Source organism: Cebus imitator, unplaced genomic scaffold, assembly GCF_001604975.1.
Source record: "Cebus imitator isolate Cc_AM_T3 unplaced genomic scaffold, Cebus_imitator-1.0 Scaffold271, whole genome shotgun sequence".
Taxonomy (NCBI): Eukaryota; Metazoa; Chordata; class Mammalia; order Primates; family Cebidae; genus Cebus; species Cebus imitator.
Window position 1 is genome coordinate 2,495,163 of NW_016107586.1, and position 20,624 is coordinate 2,515,786.

The 20,624-nt window shown below is 38.4% G+C and overlaps 2 protein-coding genes across 8 annotated transcripts; one reads left to right on the top strand and one right to left on the bottom strand.

The window, feature by feature from the left end:
* The first annotated feature begins 1,041 nt into the window (after window positions 1-1,041).
* Window positions 1,042-5,402, top strand: LOC108284163 (cilia- and flagella-associated protein 43-like). The gene is made up of 4 exons (XM_017500820.2): window positions 1,042-1,245; window positions 2,681-2,761; window positions 3,394-3,547; window positions 4,984-5,402. The coding sequence occupies exons 1-4, from the start codon at window positions 1,108-1,110 to the stop codon at window positions 5,148-5,150; spliced, it is 540 nt and encodes a 179-aa protein (XP_017356309.1). The 5' UTR covers window positions 1,042-1,107; the 3' UTR covers window positions 5,151-5,402.
* A 1,750-nt stretch (window positions 5,403-7,152) lies between these two features.
* Window positions 7,153-10,716, bottom strand: SFR1 (SWI5 dependent homologous recombination repair protein 1). Of its 7 annotated transcripts, none has more exons than XM_037728599.1 (4): window positions 10,470-10,716; window positions 10,202-10,326; window positions 8,856-8,929; window positions 7,153-8,185 (listed from the first exon to the last, which is right to left on the bottom strand). In XM_037728599.1, exons 3-4 carry the CDS (start codon window positions 8,901-8,903, stop codon window positions 7,598-7,600), a joined length of 636 nt encoding a protein of 211 aa, XP_037584527.1. In that variant the 5' UTR covers window positions 8,904-8,929; window positions 10,202-10,326; window positions 10,470-10,716; the 3' UTR covers window positions 7,153-7,597. The 7 variants fall into 7 exon arrangements, with proteins under 7 accessions (XP_037584527.1, XP_017356307.1, XP_017356306.1 ...); XM_017500818.2 differs by having other exon boundaries at window positions 8,808-8,929; XM_017500817.2 differs by lacking the exons at window positions 10,202-10,326; window positions 10,470-10,716 and adding an exon at window positions 10,074-10,192 and having other exon boundaries at window positions 8,808-8,929.
* Between the last annotated feature and the right edge of the window lie 9,908 nt (window positions 10,717-20,624).

Sequence of the window (20,624 nt, forward strand, 5' to 3'; positions counted from 1 at the left end):
GCTATGACTGCACCACTGGGCAACAAGAGACCATGTCTCTAAAAAAAGTATAAATGAAGGAATGAATGAATAAATTTTTTCAACATTCAATAATTTTATTTTTTAAAAACTTTAAAAATTTAAGATAACAAATGAGATACTCTATCCCATCATTTATTCCACATAGTTGGGGGGAAATGAGCTATTGCATATATATGAATTTTTCAGATAATAAAGGTTATCTCCTTCCAAGTTCTATTTAATTCAACCTATGTGAGTTGAAATCTAAGGCCTAATATACATTTGTTTTCTCAAATAAAATGGCTGAATCACATTAATTATTTTGGGGGGGACACAAGATGATTACTAAAAATACTTTTATTGTACTCTACAGCTCATTTTTAGTTTTACTAATTCACTGTCAGCTTTCCCTTCTGTTCCCATCGTACTTTCATCTAACATTTAATACTTAAATTCCTGCAAGCTAGAAACTACAGAGAAAAGTTTAACTGCATATTAAATAAGAGCTGAGATTCTTTTAAAAGTTTTTTTTTTTTTTTTTTTTTTTTTTTTCTTTATCTGTAGTCTCGCTCTGTCTCCAGGCTGAAGTGCAGTGGCGCAATCTCAGCTCACTGCAACCTCCGCCTCCTGGGTTCNCGTCTCCTGGGTTCAGGCAATTCTCCTGCCTCAGCCTCCTGAGTAGCTGGGATTACAGGCACGTGCCACCATGCCCAGCTGATTTTTTGTAGTTTTAGTAGAGACGGGGTTTCACCCTGTTGACCAGGATGGTCTTGATCTCTTGACCTCGTGATCCACCCGCCTCGGCCTCCCAAAGTGCTGGGATTACAGGCTTGAGCCACCGCGCCCGGCCTGTAAATTGCCATTTAAATGTATTTTATAATCTCTTCTGTTTAGTGACTATCATGCTTTATAGTGATATTTTGCCCAAGAAGCCATTTTTTAAGATCTGCTTCTTAAAAAGAAGATAGAATTATCTCTGTGATCCAACTGTTTTCTAAAACTTTCAGTCAGCCTCAAATATTCTGTGTTCTATATGTAGAATCATATTACATGGATATCTAATGTACTTTTTTAAAAAAGACTCAAGGACAAAAGAAAATTGCAAGCATGATGGAAAGTAAAGAAGTACACAAAAGAATATTTCAGATTGAGTGGGAACATAAGAAAATGGAGATGGAAAGGGAAGATCTAAATCAGAAGGCTTGGGATATTCAGATGCTATTTTTTTCAAGAGATCGTCAAAAGGTAAGTTCTCCCTACTGCCCTTCATAGTTTTAATTTTATTCATTATTGTATTCATTCATTTAACCAGTATTATTAAGAGGCCTCTATGATATCAAGCATATTCTAAGCAGGAGTGTTTTCTAATTTATTTGTGAGTTATTTTTCTTTCAGAAGTTTGCATTTTCTACATCTACTTCTTCATGACCCATTCAGTAGAATCATTTTACTTAGAGCTCACTAAGGATTTCCAGTCAAACCCAATGGTCCTTTTCCCAGTCATTACCATCCTTCAATTCTCTGTAGCATTTAACCATCTTAATTTCCCATTCCTTTGGTTTTCATCACCCTAAATTAATTTTTCTTCCAACATGTCATACCACTCTGCCTCTTTCACTGGATTCTCTTTTGCCTCTAACACTTCAATATAGCAGTTCTTCAAGATTTTTGCCTTAGCTATGTTTGTGTTTTTTTCCATACCTCTCCCTGGATGATGTCCTCTGTTTTTCTAATTTCATCAATCACTTCTAAAAACTAATCTAAGTTCTGTGGATTCCAAGCCATGCCCCCTTTGTATACTTTTCACCTCCTAGCAGCTTCTCTTCTTAGTTTGCTTTTTTATACATCCCAAATCTACTTTTCAAGATCTAGTTTAAATACCACCCACTCCTTCATAAAACCTTTCTTGATTTCCCAAGCCTGGAGAAATTCCATCTCATCACAAACCACATTTGAATTAGCACAACATTCTACATGTCTTCTGGCAGCCAATCACATCTATATTATCATTTTCCCATGAAGACTAGGACATGTTATTTATCTTTGTATCTCCCTCAGTGTCTTTAACTAGGACTTTGTTAGTGTGATGCTCAAGTAGAACAATTAAATGTTTGGTGAGTTGAATAAATGAATGAATGAATGAGAAAATAAACTAGGCATTTGTAATAATTTGTGCTTTGATGTAACAATTAGTGTACGTGAATGTATTGATGACTAAATACAAGGAAATATTATGGCACAAAAGCCAAATCGATCTTTCTTTTTTGAAATGGCATTTTGCTCTTTTTGCCCAGGCTGGAGTGCAATGGTATGATCTTGGCTCACTGTAACCTCCACCTCCCGGGTTCAAGCGATTCTCCTGCCTCAGCCTCCTGAGTAGCTGGGATTACAGGCATGCACCACCATACCCGGCTAATATTTTTATTTTTTAGCAGAGACGAGGCTTATTAGTCAGGCTGGTCTCAAACTCCTGACCTCAGGTGATCCACCCTCATCAGCCTCCCAAAGTGCTGGTATTACAGGCATGTGCCACAGCACCCGACCAAGCCAAATCAATCTTAACTTACATAGATACTTATTATGAAAAACAGTAACTTTCAAAACTAAAACAATCTTTATAAAGTTACCTATTGAAAGAAAGAAAAAATATCCTTACTTTTTTTTTTTTTTAATCTCAAAGTTCCTAAATGAACCAAACTATGAGGCTCTGATTAGTATTCAGATTGGAATAATGGAACAAACCATTGCTGTTTTAGATAAGGTAAGTCTCAAAGACATTGGTTATTATATCCTAACAGTTGTAAATTATTTGAGCAAAGTAACAGTGTTTCAAATCATGAATTTACCTAGGTCCTAAGAAAATCTTGGTCATTTACTAGTACTTATGAAGTAATTAGAAGTCCCTAAGTAGTGTCTTTGCAGTCATACCTAATGAAATAGAATTAAGCACTTCCTTTAATATTAGAATTAACCCCTGGGGACCTATCTGAGTGTAAATTGATTTTCTATTTCACATTAGGTTAGGATTTATGTAACAGGAGTGTTGGTAGTCTTTGCTCGGCATTGGAAACATTTTATTTAATCATAACTGAATAAAAATGCATAGTTTTATTATGTAGCATATATTAGATAGAAACAAAGCAATCTCAAACTTTTAAAATATTCTCTCATTTTAAGAATTTATAAGTTTTTTCTAAAAATTCGGTATTAACATACCATTCTATCTTTCAACAAACAACTTGAGTCCCTACTATGCCAGGCACTATGGATATGGCTGTAAGATGTTATCTTAATGATGATAATGTATTTAAAATATAAGAATAATGTTTTTATAGGATAACTTACATTTTTCAAAATTAATTTTGTGGGGTATCATGGGAACAAAAATTTCAGACCCACAAAAAGAATGTGGAAAACTGCAAGAAACTACTCAAAAAACTTGGAAAGTTCAGCAATCAAAAAGATATAGCAAATTATAACCTAAGCTGCAATCTACGAGAAGAGTTGGTAGCTGTCTCAGAGAGAAAAGACATCTGTAATGCAATGGGTAAGCATGTTTTGTTTTTTTTCCTGACATCTATAATGCAATGGGTAACCATGTTTTATTTTTGTTTTTTTTTTTTCTCTGACATCTGTAATGCAATGGGTAAGCATCTTTTTTTTCTTTAACTGTAGGTTTCTTTAAAAGTAATCAGTGGCCAGGCGTGGTGGCTCATGCCTGTAATCCCAGCAATTTGGGGAGGCTGAGGCTGGTGGATCATGAGGTCAGGAGATCAAGACCATCCTGGCTAACACAGTGAAACCCTGTCTCTACCAAAAATACAAAAAAATTAGCTGGGCATGGTGGCACGCACCTGTAGTCCCAGCTACTTGGGATACAGGCAGGAGAATCACTTGAATCTGGGAGGCGGAGGTTACAATGAGCCGAGATGGTGCCACTGCATTCCAGCCTGGGTGACAAAGTGAGACTGTGTCTCAAAAAAAAAGTAATCAATCCTAAAATCTATACAATAGTTAAAAAGCTACCACCATGTCTTTTCAAAAAATTGTTTAAAATAATGTCAACTTTTATTTTAGATTCAGAGTACATATACAAGTTTGTTACTTGGGTATATTGTGTGAGGCGAACGTGATAACCACTACCTACCTGGGTATAGTGTGTGATGCTGAGGTTAGGGTATGGAATGATCTTGTTACACAAGTACTGAGCATGGTACCCGGTAATTTTTCAGCCTTTCCTGCCTCCTCCTTCTAGTAGTCCCCAGTGTTTTGGGATTTTTTTTGTTCGTTTTTTTGAGACAGGGTCTCCCTCTGTTGCCCACGCTGGAGTACAGTGGCATGATCTCAGCTCAGTGCAACCTCCACCTCCTGACTCATGTGATCCTGCCACCTCAGCCCCCCAAGTACCTGGGACCACAGGCACCTCACCACCACACCTGACTAATTTTTGTATTTTTTGTAGAGAGTGGGTTTTGCCACATTGGCCAGGCTGGTCTCGAACTCCTGAGGTCAAGTGATCTGTCCACCTCAGCTATCCAAAGTGCTGGGATTACAGGCGTTAGCCACCACTCCTGACCTCCAAGTGTTTCCTGTTGCCATCTTTATGTCCATAAGTATCCACTGTTTAGCTGCCATTTATAAGTGAGAACATGTGGTATTTGGTTTTCTGTTCTGTATTAATTTGCTTAGGATAATGGCCTCTAGCTGCATTCATGCTGCTGCAAACGACATGACTTCATTCTTTTTTTAATGGCTGTGTCCCATGGTGTATATGTACCACATTTTCTTTATCCAGTCCACTGTTGATGGTATACCTAGGGTGATTCTTTGTCTTTGCTATTGATAGTGCTGCAATGAACATACAAGTGCATATGCCTTTTTGTTACCAGCATTTCTTCTACATGCTTAACTGATTCTGAGTGCTGCTTCTGTATTTGAAAGTATTGATAAATAATCTAATTCCTTTCTTCATTTTTGGGATAGGGTCTAAACTGACTTGTGAAAAGATTGCCAAAGAACGGTATGAAAACATGATGCAACAGCAGAAGTTAACAAATATTTCAAAACAACAAGCTGAACAGATTTCAATACTACAGACTGAAGTTGAAAGATTAAGGATGAAAACATTTCCTGCTCTTGTTCAAATGTAAAAACACTGGCAGGAAAACACAAGGCCAAATCAATCATTTAAAAAATCATTTCATTTGGGCAAAATGATTTCCTTTCCTTTTTTACTGGCAAATTGAAGTAGCATGTCCTCTTAGTTGCATGTTTTAGATTAAAAAAAAAAAATGCTTAGTTTTAGCCTTAATTGTATACAAATTTTTGTCCTGCATGAATAAATGTGTAAAATACCATGAATTGTTTTTATTCAAGAATAAACAAGACGAGATCAGAAAGTATTCAAGATCTATTTTACTCATTTAATCTGAGTTGGATCAAAGATATTTTCATAGTTATAGTATAGAAAGCCTTAAAAAGAAATTCTTTGCCACACTAGCATTTCTAATTTTATAAAACTGTCAGAAAAGTTATGAGAATTATGGATTTTTATCTTTATGCTTTTCTGTTTCATTTTCTTCAGTAAGCATTTCTTTCATAATCAGAAAAAAATTATGAGAATAGATTATTCCCTGCTTCACCAATGAGAACAAGATAAATTGTTAGCTTTTTCCAAGCCTTCTATCCTTTGTACATTACAACATATTTTAGAAGCATAATCTACATTTATTGCATGTTGTAATAGAATTCAATTTTGTGCTCTACCCAATAGGGTTTAACAAACAGAAAAATACTTTCTTATTTCCATGAAATAGTTTATCACTTTACCCATGTAGATGCTGATAATTACGTAACGAGATGACTAACTGGTCAGAAAACTCCTTTGCCCTTCCATAGCCTGTGGACTGCTATATCGTTGGGATCATGGACAACAATCTTCAAATGATGTCAGTATCTCACTGTTCTGCAATTTGTGAACTCAACGTTAAGTTTAATCCTCAGTACCATATCCAATATACACTGATGTAGACAAAGTAAGAGAGCTATTATAAAATCTTCTATTTAGAAAAAAAAAATCTTTAGATGTAATTGATACCCACATAGTGATCTGTGCTGGATGGGGATGATACGCGAAATAATAGGACCAGCATTTTTATGACTCCCCTCCTTTGTACTAGACTGACTCCTGAAGTAGTTAGTTTGGCTTATTCAGTAGGGAAGTGCTCATGGGTAACATTTCCTACATCTGGGGTCATTTAAAATTATCCCTGAGATGAGACTTGTGGGGACAGACCCCAGGATGGGGGTGCAAATACTTTAAACTTAAGATGGGATTGCTGGAAGTTCTGTCCTGTTGGCTTGTCAACCATAGATGTACTAGACTTGATTTTTTACAATCTTTCTGGCGACACAAACTTCATTTTCACCTAAGTGAGCTGTCTGGAGACTCCATTTGCCAGTAGTAAGTGCCACAAATTTCACTAGATTTCTCTGTGGATTCCCAGGTCTTAACATTTAACACTGGTTAGATTATAGGGAGGGGCTGGGCTGAAAGTGGGGTGTACTTGAGGGGGGCTCAGAGGAATGCTAAACGAGTAGGGAAGTGCTTTTGAAAAAGCTAAATGAAGCTGTGTTAACACTTAAAAGGAGCCAAAAGCAGAAATCCAGAAAGCCCCTAGGAATGACTGGCAACTAAAACTAGGAACCCTCTGATCCACAAAGTTCTCTCCTATCACCTCTGCCTTTCTCCGTAAGCACACCCACTGCCCTTAAGCATGCCAGCTCTGCTCCTTCCAGGTGTACACACAACAGCTCGTCACAAAAAGAGATGGGCTTTCTTTTCCTGAGCTAAATTCCAAATTCTCAGGGACCAGCCCAGCTTGGGTCCTATATCCATATATGGCCAAAATGATAGGTACAATTGTATAACTTGGCAGCAGAAACCTAATCCTGTGGAGGTGGGTTTATAAATAAGAAGTCTATGTTTAATCTATTTCACAGATGAAGCTAGAAAGGCAAACAAATGTGAATCTTACATGCCATGAAAACTTGATGTGGGTGGGAGATAAGGAAATGTAGTTTTATAAGAAATAGATGGTTGTTTCACTAAATGAAAAATATGAGAAACAAATTGGAAGAGACAGGGAAGAATACAGTTTTGGACATATGAGTTTAATGACCTGCTAGATTTTTAGATGAAAATATGTGGTAAATGGATGGAAACAAGGTGCATAAACTTAGGAGAGAGGCAGAAATTTTTAAACTTTAGACATTCACCAGACCAGACAATTTTTGACATTTAAAATAAAACTTTTTGCCACAAAAAAACAAATGTATTAAAACTATAGTTTCCGGAACTGCCCAAATAACTTTTTAAACATGATATAAATGTCAATTTTTCTTTGGCAATCTATCCAAAATACTAATTTTCCTTTTAGAAATTAGTTTATAATTTATATATTAGAGTGCCCTTAATTGATGTGTATCGGAATACCTTCCTCTGAGCCCTAATGGTTTCTATCTTCCTTTTAAAATGCATAATTATCTTTTAATTAAGTTGTCATTATCAAAGATATTCTGGAGCAAATATCAAGAATTAAACATCTATAAATTCTTCTTCACTTCTGTTATAGTGTAGCAATTTATCATCTAACCCATAGTGGTCTATCAATTGAGTAAGGCTTAGTTTCTTGTTCTCTTCAGACACAGCTGACAGCAACTCATAAAGCAACAGTTGGCTACATCTTCTCCACTTCTTTATTAACAACTGTAACTGAGATAGATCATTCTCTGATCTATACATTTTGACTAGTTTTAGCCTCCGAAGAAGGTCTTCTTTTTCCTGAACCTGCTTCACCAATTTGGCTTTTTCATCGCTTAATCTTTGTTTGGGAAGATTCTCATTCACAAACTCATTTTGGAGAGCACTGCATGACCCAGAATTAAGCGACTGAGATTCACAGACACTGAGATTCTTCAAAGTATTTTCTTCAAATTCACTGTCTATGTATTTAAAACTTTCTTGAAATTCCAAACAGTTTTCCTCTGTGGAAGATGCTGGTTTCCCTGAAAAGGTCTGATCATTTTCTTCATTCTCTACTTTAAGACGTTTCACCACATTGTAACAGGAATTAAATGAAGATCTTGATTTCCTTAATCTTTCTCTAAGTGTTGCACTCATAGGCTGTAAAGAGCATAAAACGTTAAAAATGTTAATCAAGAAGAACATTCTTGATGTAAATAAATCTACCAGAAATAAAGGCCTTACATTTCTATGCTAGACACCACTAGATGGCTTTCTGTCTCCATATCTAAAGAAGGCATCACAAAATGTCTTTAATTTCTGGAAACTCCATTTGTTTTATTCTCTTTTTACTTCAGCAAGATCAACACATTTCTAAAAGTGTTGAGAGGTTTGTCCCAGTAATCAAGCATTTGTTCAATAACAAGCACATGCCCGACAGTAATCCAGGTGCTTCAGAATTAGAGTAAGGAAACGACCTAGACACTGCCACTAAAGACCTTCATAATAATACTGCACAGATTCAAACTTTCTCAATTTGGAATGTTGTAATAACCTAATCTGAAACTAACTGAAATGAATTAATTCAAGAGGAAAACATGGCGGGAGGCTAGTGGGTATCATATATGTTAACTTAGAAGAAAAACATAAAATTATTTAATAAAACGTCTACTTATTTAGGCTACACATTATGTTAATTAATCTTTAGTAGAATTTAAATCACCACTGCCACAATACCTAGAAACACAGAATGGATCCACTGGAAGAACAAAGATTTTCATACTTGTTTTTGTGAACTACTTGTATAGGGAGATGATGGAATTGCAGAGACCTGAGGAGTGTTAGGTAAAACCGCAGCTGAGTCTGATGGACTTTCCATCTTGAAAATGAAATCTTGGTTTTTCTCTAAAAAAGAAAAATTATAAAATGAAAAATCAAAACCACACCTCTCTATAGTCAATTTTTATCAGACTATTTTGTGTACAAAGCATTCGCAAGAAAGATACTTCTTCAAATTTCACTTTATAATTCATTCTTGTTCTTTTTGCAGTTTCCCATTTACCTTCCCACATAGGGACTACTAATTTTTTCATGACACATCAACCAGCTAGGATCTCATAGTCACGACTCTCCTTGTTTTCTTTTCATCTACCAAAAAATAATCAAATTCTGCCTTGGGAGGAGGGGAAAATAACAGTTTTAGAAAATCAGGAATTCTTTATTATAACAGCTTCACAATTCAAGGAGATATAGCCAAAACCTTGACTCAAAAACAATAGGACCTGAATTCTACAAGCTGTGACTAAAACCCGTACTCTGCCGGCCCGAGGCAATAAAAACACAACGGAGATGCCTTTACGCCCATCTGCAGCCTTTTAGTTTAAGCAGGGAATAGGCACTGAAAAGGAGAGTGCACTGGAATTACTTCCTCCGACAGAGGCATAAACTTTTGCGGGGCAAACCAGAGGCGGGAGTCCCTCCTTCCCCCCCCACTGCAGAAAGCCCACTAGATCCCCGGAGACTCCAGGCATCAGGTTAGGTTCAGTTCCCCCGACCCGGAAAAGGAGCTCAACTCGACTGCACAGCAGACTCCCGAGGGAGCCCAGGTCTCAGGTAGCCCCATTCCCTTCAGAAGGATACCTCGCTCTGCCATCCCCAGCGAGAGCAAAAACCGCGCGCAGCAGCGGCCGTAAATCGATCCTGTAGCAGGGCGGGGCAATGCGAGAGGCGGAAAAGACGCGCAATCGGCCAGAATGACTGACGCGTGAGGCGCCGCTTTCACTCAGCGACTGAGAGCGGCGGGTCTGCGCGCGCGCCTCCGCCAGTGGGCGGGTAGGGAGGGGCTTGGCCACGCTATAGGCGGCCGAGACACGTGATTGGCAGAATTAACCAGCGCGCGCGGCTCTCCCCGCCCAGCGCCCGAGAGCAGCTGGACTGCGCGCGCGCGCGGCCGTGATCAGTAGCAGGGATTAACGGGCGGGCGAGGCCGAGCTTCGGAACGACCAACCGATCCTGAGGGGGGCGCGCTTCTGTTCCTGGCTTCCCTTGCCTTTTTTTCAACCGCCTTCCGTCCTGCTCCCTTGTTTTTGTGCGTCTGTGAAGTGCGCCTGAAAGTGCGCCCCCCCCCGCCCGCCGCCTCCATTCTCTGGCTCCCGTCAGTCTCCTCTCCCCGCTCACCGCAGAAAAGGCTTCTTCCTCAGACGTGGCGCGGCGGGAAGCTGCACGGCTGGCTGTCCGTTAGATTTACAGCTTGTGGACTCCCCAGAGGCAGAGACCACAAAAGAGCAGCGTTGGTTTCCAGCCTGTTGAGACTAAGACATATTAGAAATCTATCCGAGAGTCCCGGCACTTTAGCTGAGCTCATCGCTTTTTGGCTGCCGCAAACTCGGCGGTCGCGTCGCTAGGTTTTTTTTTTTTTTTGTAAACAAAAAACTTGTTTCTGTACCTCAGTATTCGGGCTCCTTAGGGTGACCTCAAATCTGAGGGAAAATTTAGCCCAAGGAAATTTGTTGTGGCGCAACACAGGAAGCAGAACAATCATTAAATGAGATTATGTCTGTCCAAAATTCAGATGTTTGAGACCGATAGGGCCCTTGCCGACCACCAGGCAGCAGCATCCTCAGTCTAGAAAATCTGCCCCCCCGCCTCCCCGCCCCCCGCCTCCTCGGCTTCCAGTGTGGCGAGTTTCTGTGGCTACGCGAAGACAAAGTTAACTACATCGGGTGGAGCACTGGGTTTAGGGAAAGAGTTGAGTAACTTCTGAGTCACGTGGAAGTTGGGATTTTCCAGAGGCCTCTGTTTTCAGTCCTCTTATTGAATGGCCATTTTAAACACTTATATCGTCTCTTTACTATTAGTAACATCTGACAGTAGTGGCTTAGAAGTGGCCAGAAGGGAGTTACCTGAGTCTTAAGCAGTCAGCTATAATAAATACGGAGCCTGAGGACTACCAAAAGCCATGATTAGGGACATAGACGTTAGAGTCAGATTGTCTAGGTTCAGATGCTGGCACTATGCTTTGTATGCTTCTTAATGAGGTGATTCTGTGCCTCAGCTGCTTCATCTGTTGATAGGGGATTGGTGGATTAAATGAGAACTAGTAAGAGGCAACTACAACAAAGTTAGGTATCTAAGAAGCACTCGGTAGTTACTTTATATATGCAAGTGTATTCACCATTTCCTAATTGACTTAAAGGAGTGTAGCACCTTCACTTATCTTTCACGCCTTCATTTATCTCCCTCGCCAAAAAAAAAAAAAGCACTTCTTTTTTTTTTTTTTTCCTGAGACGGAGTTTCACTCATGTTACCCAGGCTGGAGTGCAATGGCGCGATCTCGGCTCACCGCAACCTCCGCCTCCTGGGTTCAGGCAATTCTCCTGCCTCAGCCTCCTGAGTAGCTGGGATTACAGGCATGCGCCACCATTCCCAGCTAATGTTTTGTATTTTTAGTAGAGGCGGGGTTTCACCATGTTGACCAGGATGGTCTCGATTTCTTGACCTCGTGGTCCACCCGCCTCGGCCTCCCAAAGTGCTGGGATTACAGGCTTGAGCCACCGCTCCCAGCAAAAGCACATATATTTTTAAAAGATGCTGTGATCTGTAAGATCCCACACAATTTAAACCATAAACAGCAGAACATTTAGAGCCTCACATATAATTAATAATATATATTCCACTGCTAAGATTTTTTAAAATTACATAAGTTAACCCCATGGAATTTACAAAATGGAAGACAGAACTCATGATTTTGTGATAAAGGTGTTGCCTCATACAAGCTGCAGGTCTTAGTCTGTACATTTATTTCTCCCTTTACTCATCCATTGGCATCAGTTAATCTTAAAAAAAAACTGAATGATTTGCCCTGACACTAGAAGCACAATGCAGACTCTGCATATTCTTTATACCTCCGGGCATAAGGGCGAGTTGTTTTTATGAGTCGCTAAAATCAGCTGCTCCCAAATCCTTTTATCATTACAACCTAAGCTTAGAGCTGTGTTTTTGCTGGCTGCATGAAGGAAAACAACATCTTGCCTTGCAGATGTTCTGACTTGCTTATTGTGTGAACTGGTATCTTAAAATGGGATTGTTTGGCCAAATTTTCAAAGAACTTCAGAGCAAATACTCAGAAAAACCTGTATTTCAGAAATGTGCATTTGTTGACCTACATCTCAGGCTTTCATCCATTGTTAGAACTGAATTATCTCCCTGTACGTAAGTTTTGTTTCACTTAATCTTTTCACATAACAAATTTAAACGCAATTTCCTCTCAGTATCATGTTAGAGATCTAGAATATAGACCCTATACTTTTTTTTTTAATAGCCCCTGTACTTTTAATTGTACCTTTAGATAAAGCATAGCATACATTTCCATGTCTTAGACTTTGACATAAGACATTTCCAGTCTTAGTTCCATGTAATAGAACTTGAAATCTATTAGCCTGTGAAGACTTTGGTGTTTCTGACACCTGACATTTTATGTTTCATATGAAAGTTTTCAGGCAGGAAAAATACTGGCCCAGCGATCCAGGAAGCAAAGACACCTTACCCTACCATAGAGAACAATTTAAGCAATAGAATCCAATAATAGTAATTAATATCAACTTAAGTCAGGCTTTCCATGTGTTTTAAAATTTCTTCAGTACCCAAGGCTACTGCTGGCTACTTTGTTACTCATCAGGGAGTGGTAAAATGCTTCGTTCTTGTCTGTAATTATTGTTGGTGGGATGATGATATAGACCTAAAATCCTTATGAGGTTTTTTTAAAATTCTTTTCTAGTGGCAAGAATAGTGAATAGTCTCTCTTTCTCAGTCTCTTTCTACCTACACACACATGCACACACACACACCTACCTTTTAGCCACAATTAAAACTTTCATTTTATTTTTTAAATTCTTAGCTTTAGTATTATTTTAAAAACTTAACAATAATCTCAAGGTGACCTAAATTATATTCCCATAGACTTTTCTTTATTGACAAAAATGTTTGTGTCATGTGGACATAACTAGTATCCACAGATTTTTTTAAAGAAACAAAGAAACAAATATACACTTCTGAAACTAGGATTAAAATCCACTTGGGTGAGGAATTGTGTAAAATTCACATGATTCAGTTGATATATAATATTTATTAGGACAAATTAAGCAAACAATTTAACACAAATTTATAACACAAATTAATGCAAATTTATAACACAAGAAAATCTGCCAAATTCTCTTAGCTGACTTTCAACACTTCTTAACGACATTTGTCCCTAAGTTGAAAATGCCCTTAAAAAACTTTTCTCTGGGTTTCTCTTACCATGAATTCAAATTGCATATTATAGACCCATCATGCTAAGGTGATGTTTTAGTGCTCTGCAATTTCATAAATTTCCCTTTGAGAATAATTGACAAATATTTCTATTTTTTTCTCTATTACCTAAAAGATCTCATATGGAATTCCATAATGTGCAATGGCTGCACTTGCAGAGACTTTGTTACCAAACAATGACTTTATGGGTTAACTATGTAGTATTCTTTAGCCGAGATATGCAAGAGAGGGTTTTATTTTCAACTTCAAGATAAAAGGGCCCTTGACATAGCTGTTAGGCATGCCAGAGAGATTGCCCCACTGAATAGAATGGTTACTTAGAACATGGAGATACAGGGAAGATCAGTATTATCAGCACAGTGAAACCTTTCCATTACCAGGCAGCTAGAAAATGTATCTGATAACAAATATTCAGGACAATGTACTAAACAAGAACCTAAAAAGTTCCCTTCACCTGAATTTCCTGTCCTTTTATTTTCCTGGATCTGGCATTTTGTCAAATCCATTAGAGACTAGAGAGGCAATAATGTCTATGATTCACTGTTATTACTGGGTGTGTTCCCTTGGAGAAGAATAGAGTGATTCAGGTTAGATTAATAATGGTGAGGGAGAAGGTAGGGCAAGTGGGTGGAGGGGGAGGGATAGTGAAATAGGAGTTAGATTCTTAAAAGGTAATGGGAATAAAAGTACTGCTCAGGGCCACATTCTTCTCAGATTCTTTATTAACTCAGAAATGTCGCCCCTGCATTTATTTGGAGAAAAAAAAAAGCATTAGATGTCAGCAAATCCTTAAGCAAGAGAATATGTCTTTTAATCATCTTTAACCACCTTGAAGTTCGAGAAAACAACCCCCAAGATAATTTCACAGTATTGAAATCTGTTTAAAGTGCCGACAAACAAGTCAGCTCAGTTTTTTTACTCTTGCCTTTCATTACTGTTTCAGTCTTGAGAGTATAAAAGATTTCTTCTTGGTGATGTTTTTCAGATGGGGGAGCAAGGGTGTCTAATGATGCCAGGCATATAAGGAATTAAGAGAACACATTTTAGGATACTACTGAGAAAATCTGTGAATTTAGCCTATCCAGAAATTTTTTGGCTCACTTAAGGAGCTGAGAGTTAGAATGAAATTTAATCCCTTTCCCACCACTCTACCAGTCAGGAGAAAACACTAAGTCTCCACTCCCAAAGGCAAGGTGACATTACATTAACACCATCAACCTTTAGGAGCAGCATCAAAGCCGCTGAATGCAGAGCCCCGACCAGGACATCTGAAGTCTCAGTGAGGACCAGGTAGAGAGAGATGATCAAAGATGGGGGAGGTGGCTTGAGCAAAGGCACCTCTTCATGGATCCTCTCTCTTCCACCTCCAAGATTGTGTCGAGAGCTCATATCCCCCATACTGTGTGTAAATTATACCACTTGTTAGTGACAGCAATATCACTCAGCTCTCTACCTCCATGATACATCTGTGGCTACCAATAAATAATGTATAAAGTTTAATGATGATGTTGGTGATCCTCAATTGGCAAATGATATTATTACTTTTCGATACTAAAAATATGTCTTTCTTACAGATAGGATATTGTGAAAGAAGTATGAGATAAAAAATCATTCACTCTGACATAGTCCTCTAAGATTTCACCCAGCTATTTAGGCTTTATTAGCACAAGATTAAGACAGATAATACTTTTCCTTCAGCAACATAAACTTTTAACTCAAACCTTTCCAAACTGTTTGACCCCACAAAGTTTCCCCTTATGTTCCACTCTGGTTGCTATATCATCTATCAAGCAGCTATTTTTCACTTGATTTAAGTATCTACCTCTGAGCTAAGTTGTCCTCTTCTTACAGCCGCCTTCAAATCTTTTATTATTATTGTAATCAAGAGAAGGGTTAAACAGTTGTTCCCCAACACTCCCCGCTACATGGGAATGATGGCTTAATCCATCTCCATTTTGCTGTTTACTCTCTTTCTTCTGCTCTGGTATGACATGAATCTACACCCTTCTGTGAATGCTGGATATTGAAAACACACTTCTATGTTGCTGAAGGTCTGATGTGAAGGGAATTAATACTAAGCACAGGAATAATACCCACCAGCAAATATGGTCTTCTCAGGCTTTTGGAGGCCTGTCATTTGGCAAACAGCATTCCATGATATGAAAGAATACAGTTTTGGGTTTTGGAGGCCAGGCAACTAATCACGTCCACATTTGTTAAGCAAATTCCTTTGAAACTATAAATTATAAGGTACCCATAAGTTTAAAAAAAAAAAAAAAAAAGCATTACTACATGTTGATATTATCTGAAATGTTTTCCTAGTCTAACTCTGGGGCATTGAAATAGAGATTTCAAACCTGCATGTACAAGTTTAGGATTTTTGTAAAGCTGCCAAATCTTTTTTTTTTTTTTTGAGACGGAGTTTCGCTCTTGTTACCCAGGCTGGAGTGCAATGGCGCGATCTCGGCTCACCGCAACCTCCGCCTCCCGGGTTCAGGCAATTCTCCTGCCCCAGCCTCCTGAGTCGCTGGGATTACAGGCACGCGCCACGATGCCCAGCTAATTTTTTGTATTTTTAGTAGAGACGGGGTTTCACCATGTTGACCAGGATCGTCTCGATCTCCCGACCTCGTGATCCACCCGCCTCGGCCTCCCACAGTGCTGGGATTACAGGCTTGAGCCACCGCGCCCGGCCATAGCTGCCAAATCTTTAATGTAACAATAATTAGCATAAAGCTTGTGCGTTAAGTTGCCCTGAAAAGAATGAGTTTGAATCTTTTGCAAGATGTCTCTCTTTTTTTTAAAAAAAGCAGTTTTACCAGTATGTATTATTTTCACTCAGCGCTGTTTCCCATAGGTTTTGAAGAAATGTAAAGCTGACTTTGTTTTATTTCAATAATTGTCTGCAAGGATAGCAGTTTATTTTCAGTCACTAGTTTTTGGAATGAATGAATCAATCACATTTACCCACCAATATCTCATTTTTATAGTTGAGAAGAATCAGTTTTATTGCTCCCCACAATCTAAATAAAATTCCTTTGTGCTCAGAATGGGATTAAGTCCCCAAATCAAATGTGAGAAAGAGAAATTCAGACATATTAAACAGTAGATGCAGTAAGCCAGTACCTATAGTGACTTGATTTTGATGGGTGAAAAATAGCATGTTATCACAGGTTTGAACCACTACAGGTAAGAATTACATTGACTAATGAGAATTCTTACGAAGCTGAAATTAAACATTTGCATACTAATTAGCAGTTCTCAAGGCAAGTCTTACAAAACTCTCAGCTTCCAATCAATAGCTGCTCATACTGAGATTACAGGAAGCTTTCTTGTACCACTGTGTTCGTAACTGAAGTCAGTTGTCATGAGTGTTCAAATGTTTTCTGCCAAGAATTACGCAGGAGGAGAGGGAAGAATTGAGGAGGTAGGGGTAGTAGGGAAGGAAGGGAGGGAAGGGAGCTGTATTTACTACATGTTTTTGCCCTTAAGCAGAACAAAAACTGGTGTTCCAAAATGAAGTTTTTCATAACAAACTACTGACTACTAGTCTTGTTCACTCCATACTAAAGTTATTCTGCAGATTTGATCTGTGTTTTGAGGTCTAAGCATCAGCTCAAACACCAAGAATCCTGGGCACACTTAATTTGAGCTAAATTCTGACAAAGTCATGATTTCTTTCTTTCTTTCTTTTTTTTTTGAGATGGAGTTTCGCTCTTGTTGTCCAGGCTGGAGTGCAATGGTGTGATCTCCGCTCACCACAACCTCCGCCTCCTGGGTTCAGGCAATTCTCCTGCCTCAGCCTCCTGAGTAGCTGGGATTATAGGCACACGCTACCATGCCCAGCTAATTTTTTGTAGTTTTAGTAGAGACAGGGTTTCACCATGTTCACCAGGATGGTCTTGATCTCTTGACCTAGTGATCCACCTGCCTCGGCCTCCCAAAGTGGTGGGATTACAGGCGTGAGCCACTGCGCCCGGCCTTGATTTCTTTCTTAATGAGAAATGTATCCTTCGTGTTCTTAAGGCCTTTTGACACAATTGAATTAAAAGGATTATGGAAGTTCAAGATTTCATGTTTGATACAGGTGTAAGCGTGCATTACAGATACATGTGTACTTTCTTAGCACTGGTGGAATATTATAATGATCAGGTTAAACTTGATTATACCTTGTAAATTAGATAAGCCATTTCACAGTAGGCGAAACTTTGGATGGGTAAAGCCACAGACCTTACTTATTTGGGTTTTTTTTTTTTTTTTTTTTCATTCCAAATCTTTTCTTTGATGAGTTTTGTTGCTGTATGGAGTCAATTGGGGATGAAATGGGCTGTGGTCACAAACTGTGAAGGTTGCTTAAATCTGTACTAAACATGAGATAATCATGGGTTGTCAATTTAAATTGAGGAAAATGGGGAAGTCTTTTGGAATTTTTGTTTGAATACAAGTTTTGGTAAATACAAATGACACTCATTGATGTTTACAACATTTTTCTCCAATTCGTTCATTCTCTTGGAAATATGGCTGCAGAAAGGGGTAGTCCTGAGTCAAAGCATCTGAGTTATTTGCTGACCCTGTCACTAAGAACTAACGAGCTGTATTGACTTTGGTGGGTTCAATTCAGTTTTCTCATCTATAAATTGTGAAGAGAAAAGTGATCTTTTCCTAGCTCTGAGTTAGTTCCTACAATTCCAGGTTGGGTCATTTTGGTACACCTAAAATTACCACTTCCCACTAGAGTGTTAAATTAAGTTACAGGTAAAATTCTCTATAGAAATAACCATTATGATAATTTGACGAAAGATGTATTAGGTGCTGTAGATGGAAAAGTAAATATATGCTTTAGGAGTCTACAAATGGATACCAGTATATTTATCACATTGATTAAACCAGAGCCAGCTTTGGGGAAAACTAGCACACAGAAGATTTTTTTTCTTCAGTGACCTTTCTTTCCTCTTCGAAGAACTCCCACATTATCCTAATTTGACCCTTTCAAGCCCAGGGTTTTAGGCTAACTCCCATCAACCACCTCTTGCCATTGCAGGGCATACTCCAAGTTATTTTTCTTACTTGTACTATCATCTTCCGGAACTCATCCCCCTGCCTTTATTAACACTGGATGCATGGAGTTTGTGCCCAATAAATGTTTTGAATGGATGAATTTCAGAATGAATGGATTAATTATTTAATCAGTAACTCAAAAAGTGAGCATCCCAAACAAGGTAAGAAGTGGAAGTGACGCTATAGCAGTCTAACAGAGAGAGAAGCTGGTGAATATAACAACCAGCAGACCTTTCACTATGTCCTTCAAATTACTGATAGAAACTATGCACTGAATTTACCCTTCTCTAAACAAAAATAGATGACAAAAAGACAGACTAAATACAGTCAATACAAGCAATATGGCTAATAATTTTTTTGGCATGGTAAGTAAAGAGTGAGTTATGGGAGAAGCAATTACAAAACCCCCAGGCACAATTCTCGTTTCGAAAAATCTCTTGCATTGCTGGTGGGAATGTGAAATGGTATAGCCTCTGTGGAAAACAGTATGGTGGCTCCTTAAAAAATTAAACATAGAATTACCTTATGATTCAGCATTTCTGGGGATGTACCTGAAGAATTAAAGCAGGAATTCAAACAGATTTTTGTATACTTCATTTATAGTGCCATTATTCACAGTAATCAAAAGGTGGCAATAACCCAAATGTCCATCAGCAGATGAATGGATAAACAAAATGTGATATATACATACCGCAGAATATTATTCAGCCTTAAAAAGGAATGAAATTCTGATATATGCTACAACGTGGATGAACCTTGAAAATATACTAAGTGAAATAAGCCAGACACAAAAAGATAAATATGTATGATTCTACTTATATAAGGTACTTAGAGGAACAAATCAATAGAGACAGAACGTGAAATAGTGGTTACTAGGTGCTGAGAACAGGAGGGAATTGAGAGTTATTGTGTAATAGATATAGAGCTTCAGTTTGGGATGATAAAAAGTTCTGAAGATGGATGGTGCTGATGGTTGCACAACAATGTGAATGTACTTAATACCACAAAACAGTACACTTAAAAATGATTAAAGTGGTAAATTCTATTTTGTATATATATAATCATAATTTTTAAAAATCTCCAGGGAAGAATATTTTTGGTGCGACAGATACCACTGTGGAACAGCTTCTGTAAGGGGAAAACTGTTCCTCAAATCTAACATAAACCTTTCAGCTGTATCTTTTCTAATTATTTTTTATCATTGCTTTGTATTATTCTGTCATTTGACCAAGGAAGATTACTTTTACCAGTGTAGAAGCATACATGAAACTTGTGGTTCCTTTCCAGTTGATGATATTGGCAGTATTTGAAAGTGGTGCTTCTGGTCAGGTAGGGTGGCTCACCTGTAATCCCAGCACTTTGGGAGGCCGAGGAGGGCAGATCACAAGGTCAAGAGATCAAGACCGTCCCGGCCAACATGGTGAAACCCTGTCTCTACTAAAAATACAAAAATTAGCTGGTGGCACACTCCTGCAGTCCCAGCTACTCAGGAGGCTGAGGCAGGAGAATCGTTTGAATCTGGGAGGTGGAGGTTGCAGTAAGCCGAGATTGCGCCACTGCACTCCAGCCTGGCAACAGAGTGAGACTGCATCTCAAAAAAACAAGGGGTGCCTTTTGTTCACAATGGGATGGGTTTTAACAGCTTTGTCTTTCCTCCCCCTTACCCAGTCCTTCTGTGAAAGGTAGTATAATTTTTAGTCTGTGTAGCCAGGAAATAAGAGTGAAAGTAAATAAAGTTTGTGGAAACCATCCATAACTTCAGCGTCAGGAAAACAAGTAAGATACTGTAGCAGGAAGTAAATATATGTTGGGTGGTATACAAGGAATACTGATTTTCATTCCACAATGTATACAAGTATCAAAACGTCACATTGTACCCCATAAATATATATATTGTCAACTAAAATAAAAGTTAAAAAACGAATTCTAATTTTATTAATTCTGCAAACTGTGCTGTACACCTGTAGTACAACTTCTGAAAAAAGTAGAGAAATGTGCATCCTTTCAGGGATAACATAACAAGGTAAATAAGTTTAATTTTTTTATCTGAAAAATTGGGGTTACTATTTTATTTGCTTCATTTCTCCATTTTATTTGCCTGAATATGTCCTTTCTCTCACTCCTCTTCAACATCACTGCTGCTGTTTGAACTCAGGCTGGCCTGCCTGCCTACAATAGCTCCTGACTGGTATCCTAACTTCTGGATTTATCTGCCACTTTTGCTATACCATCC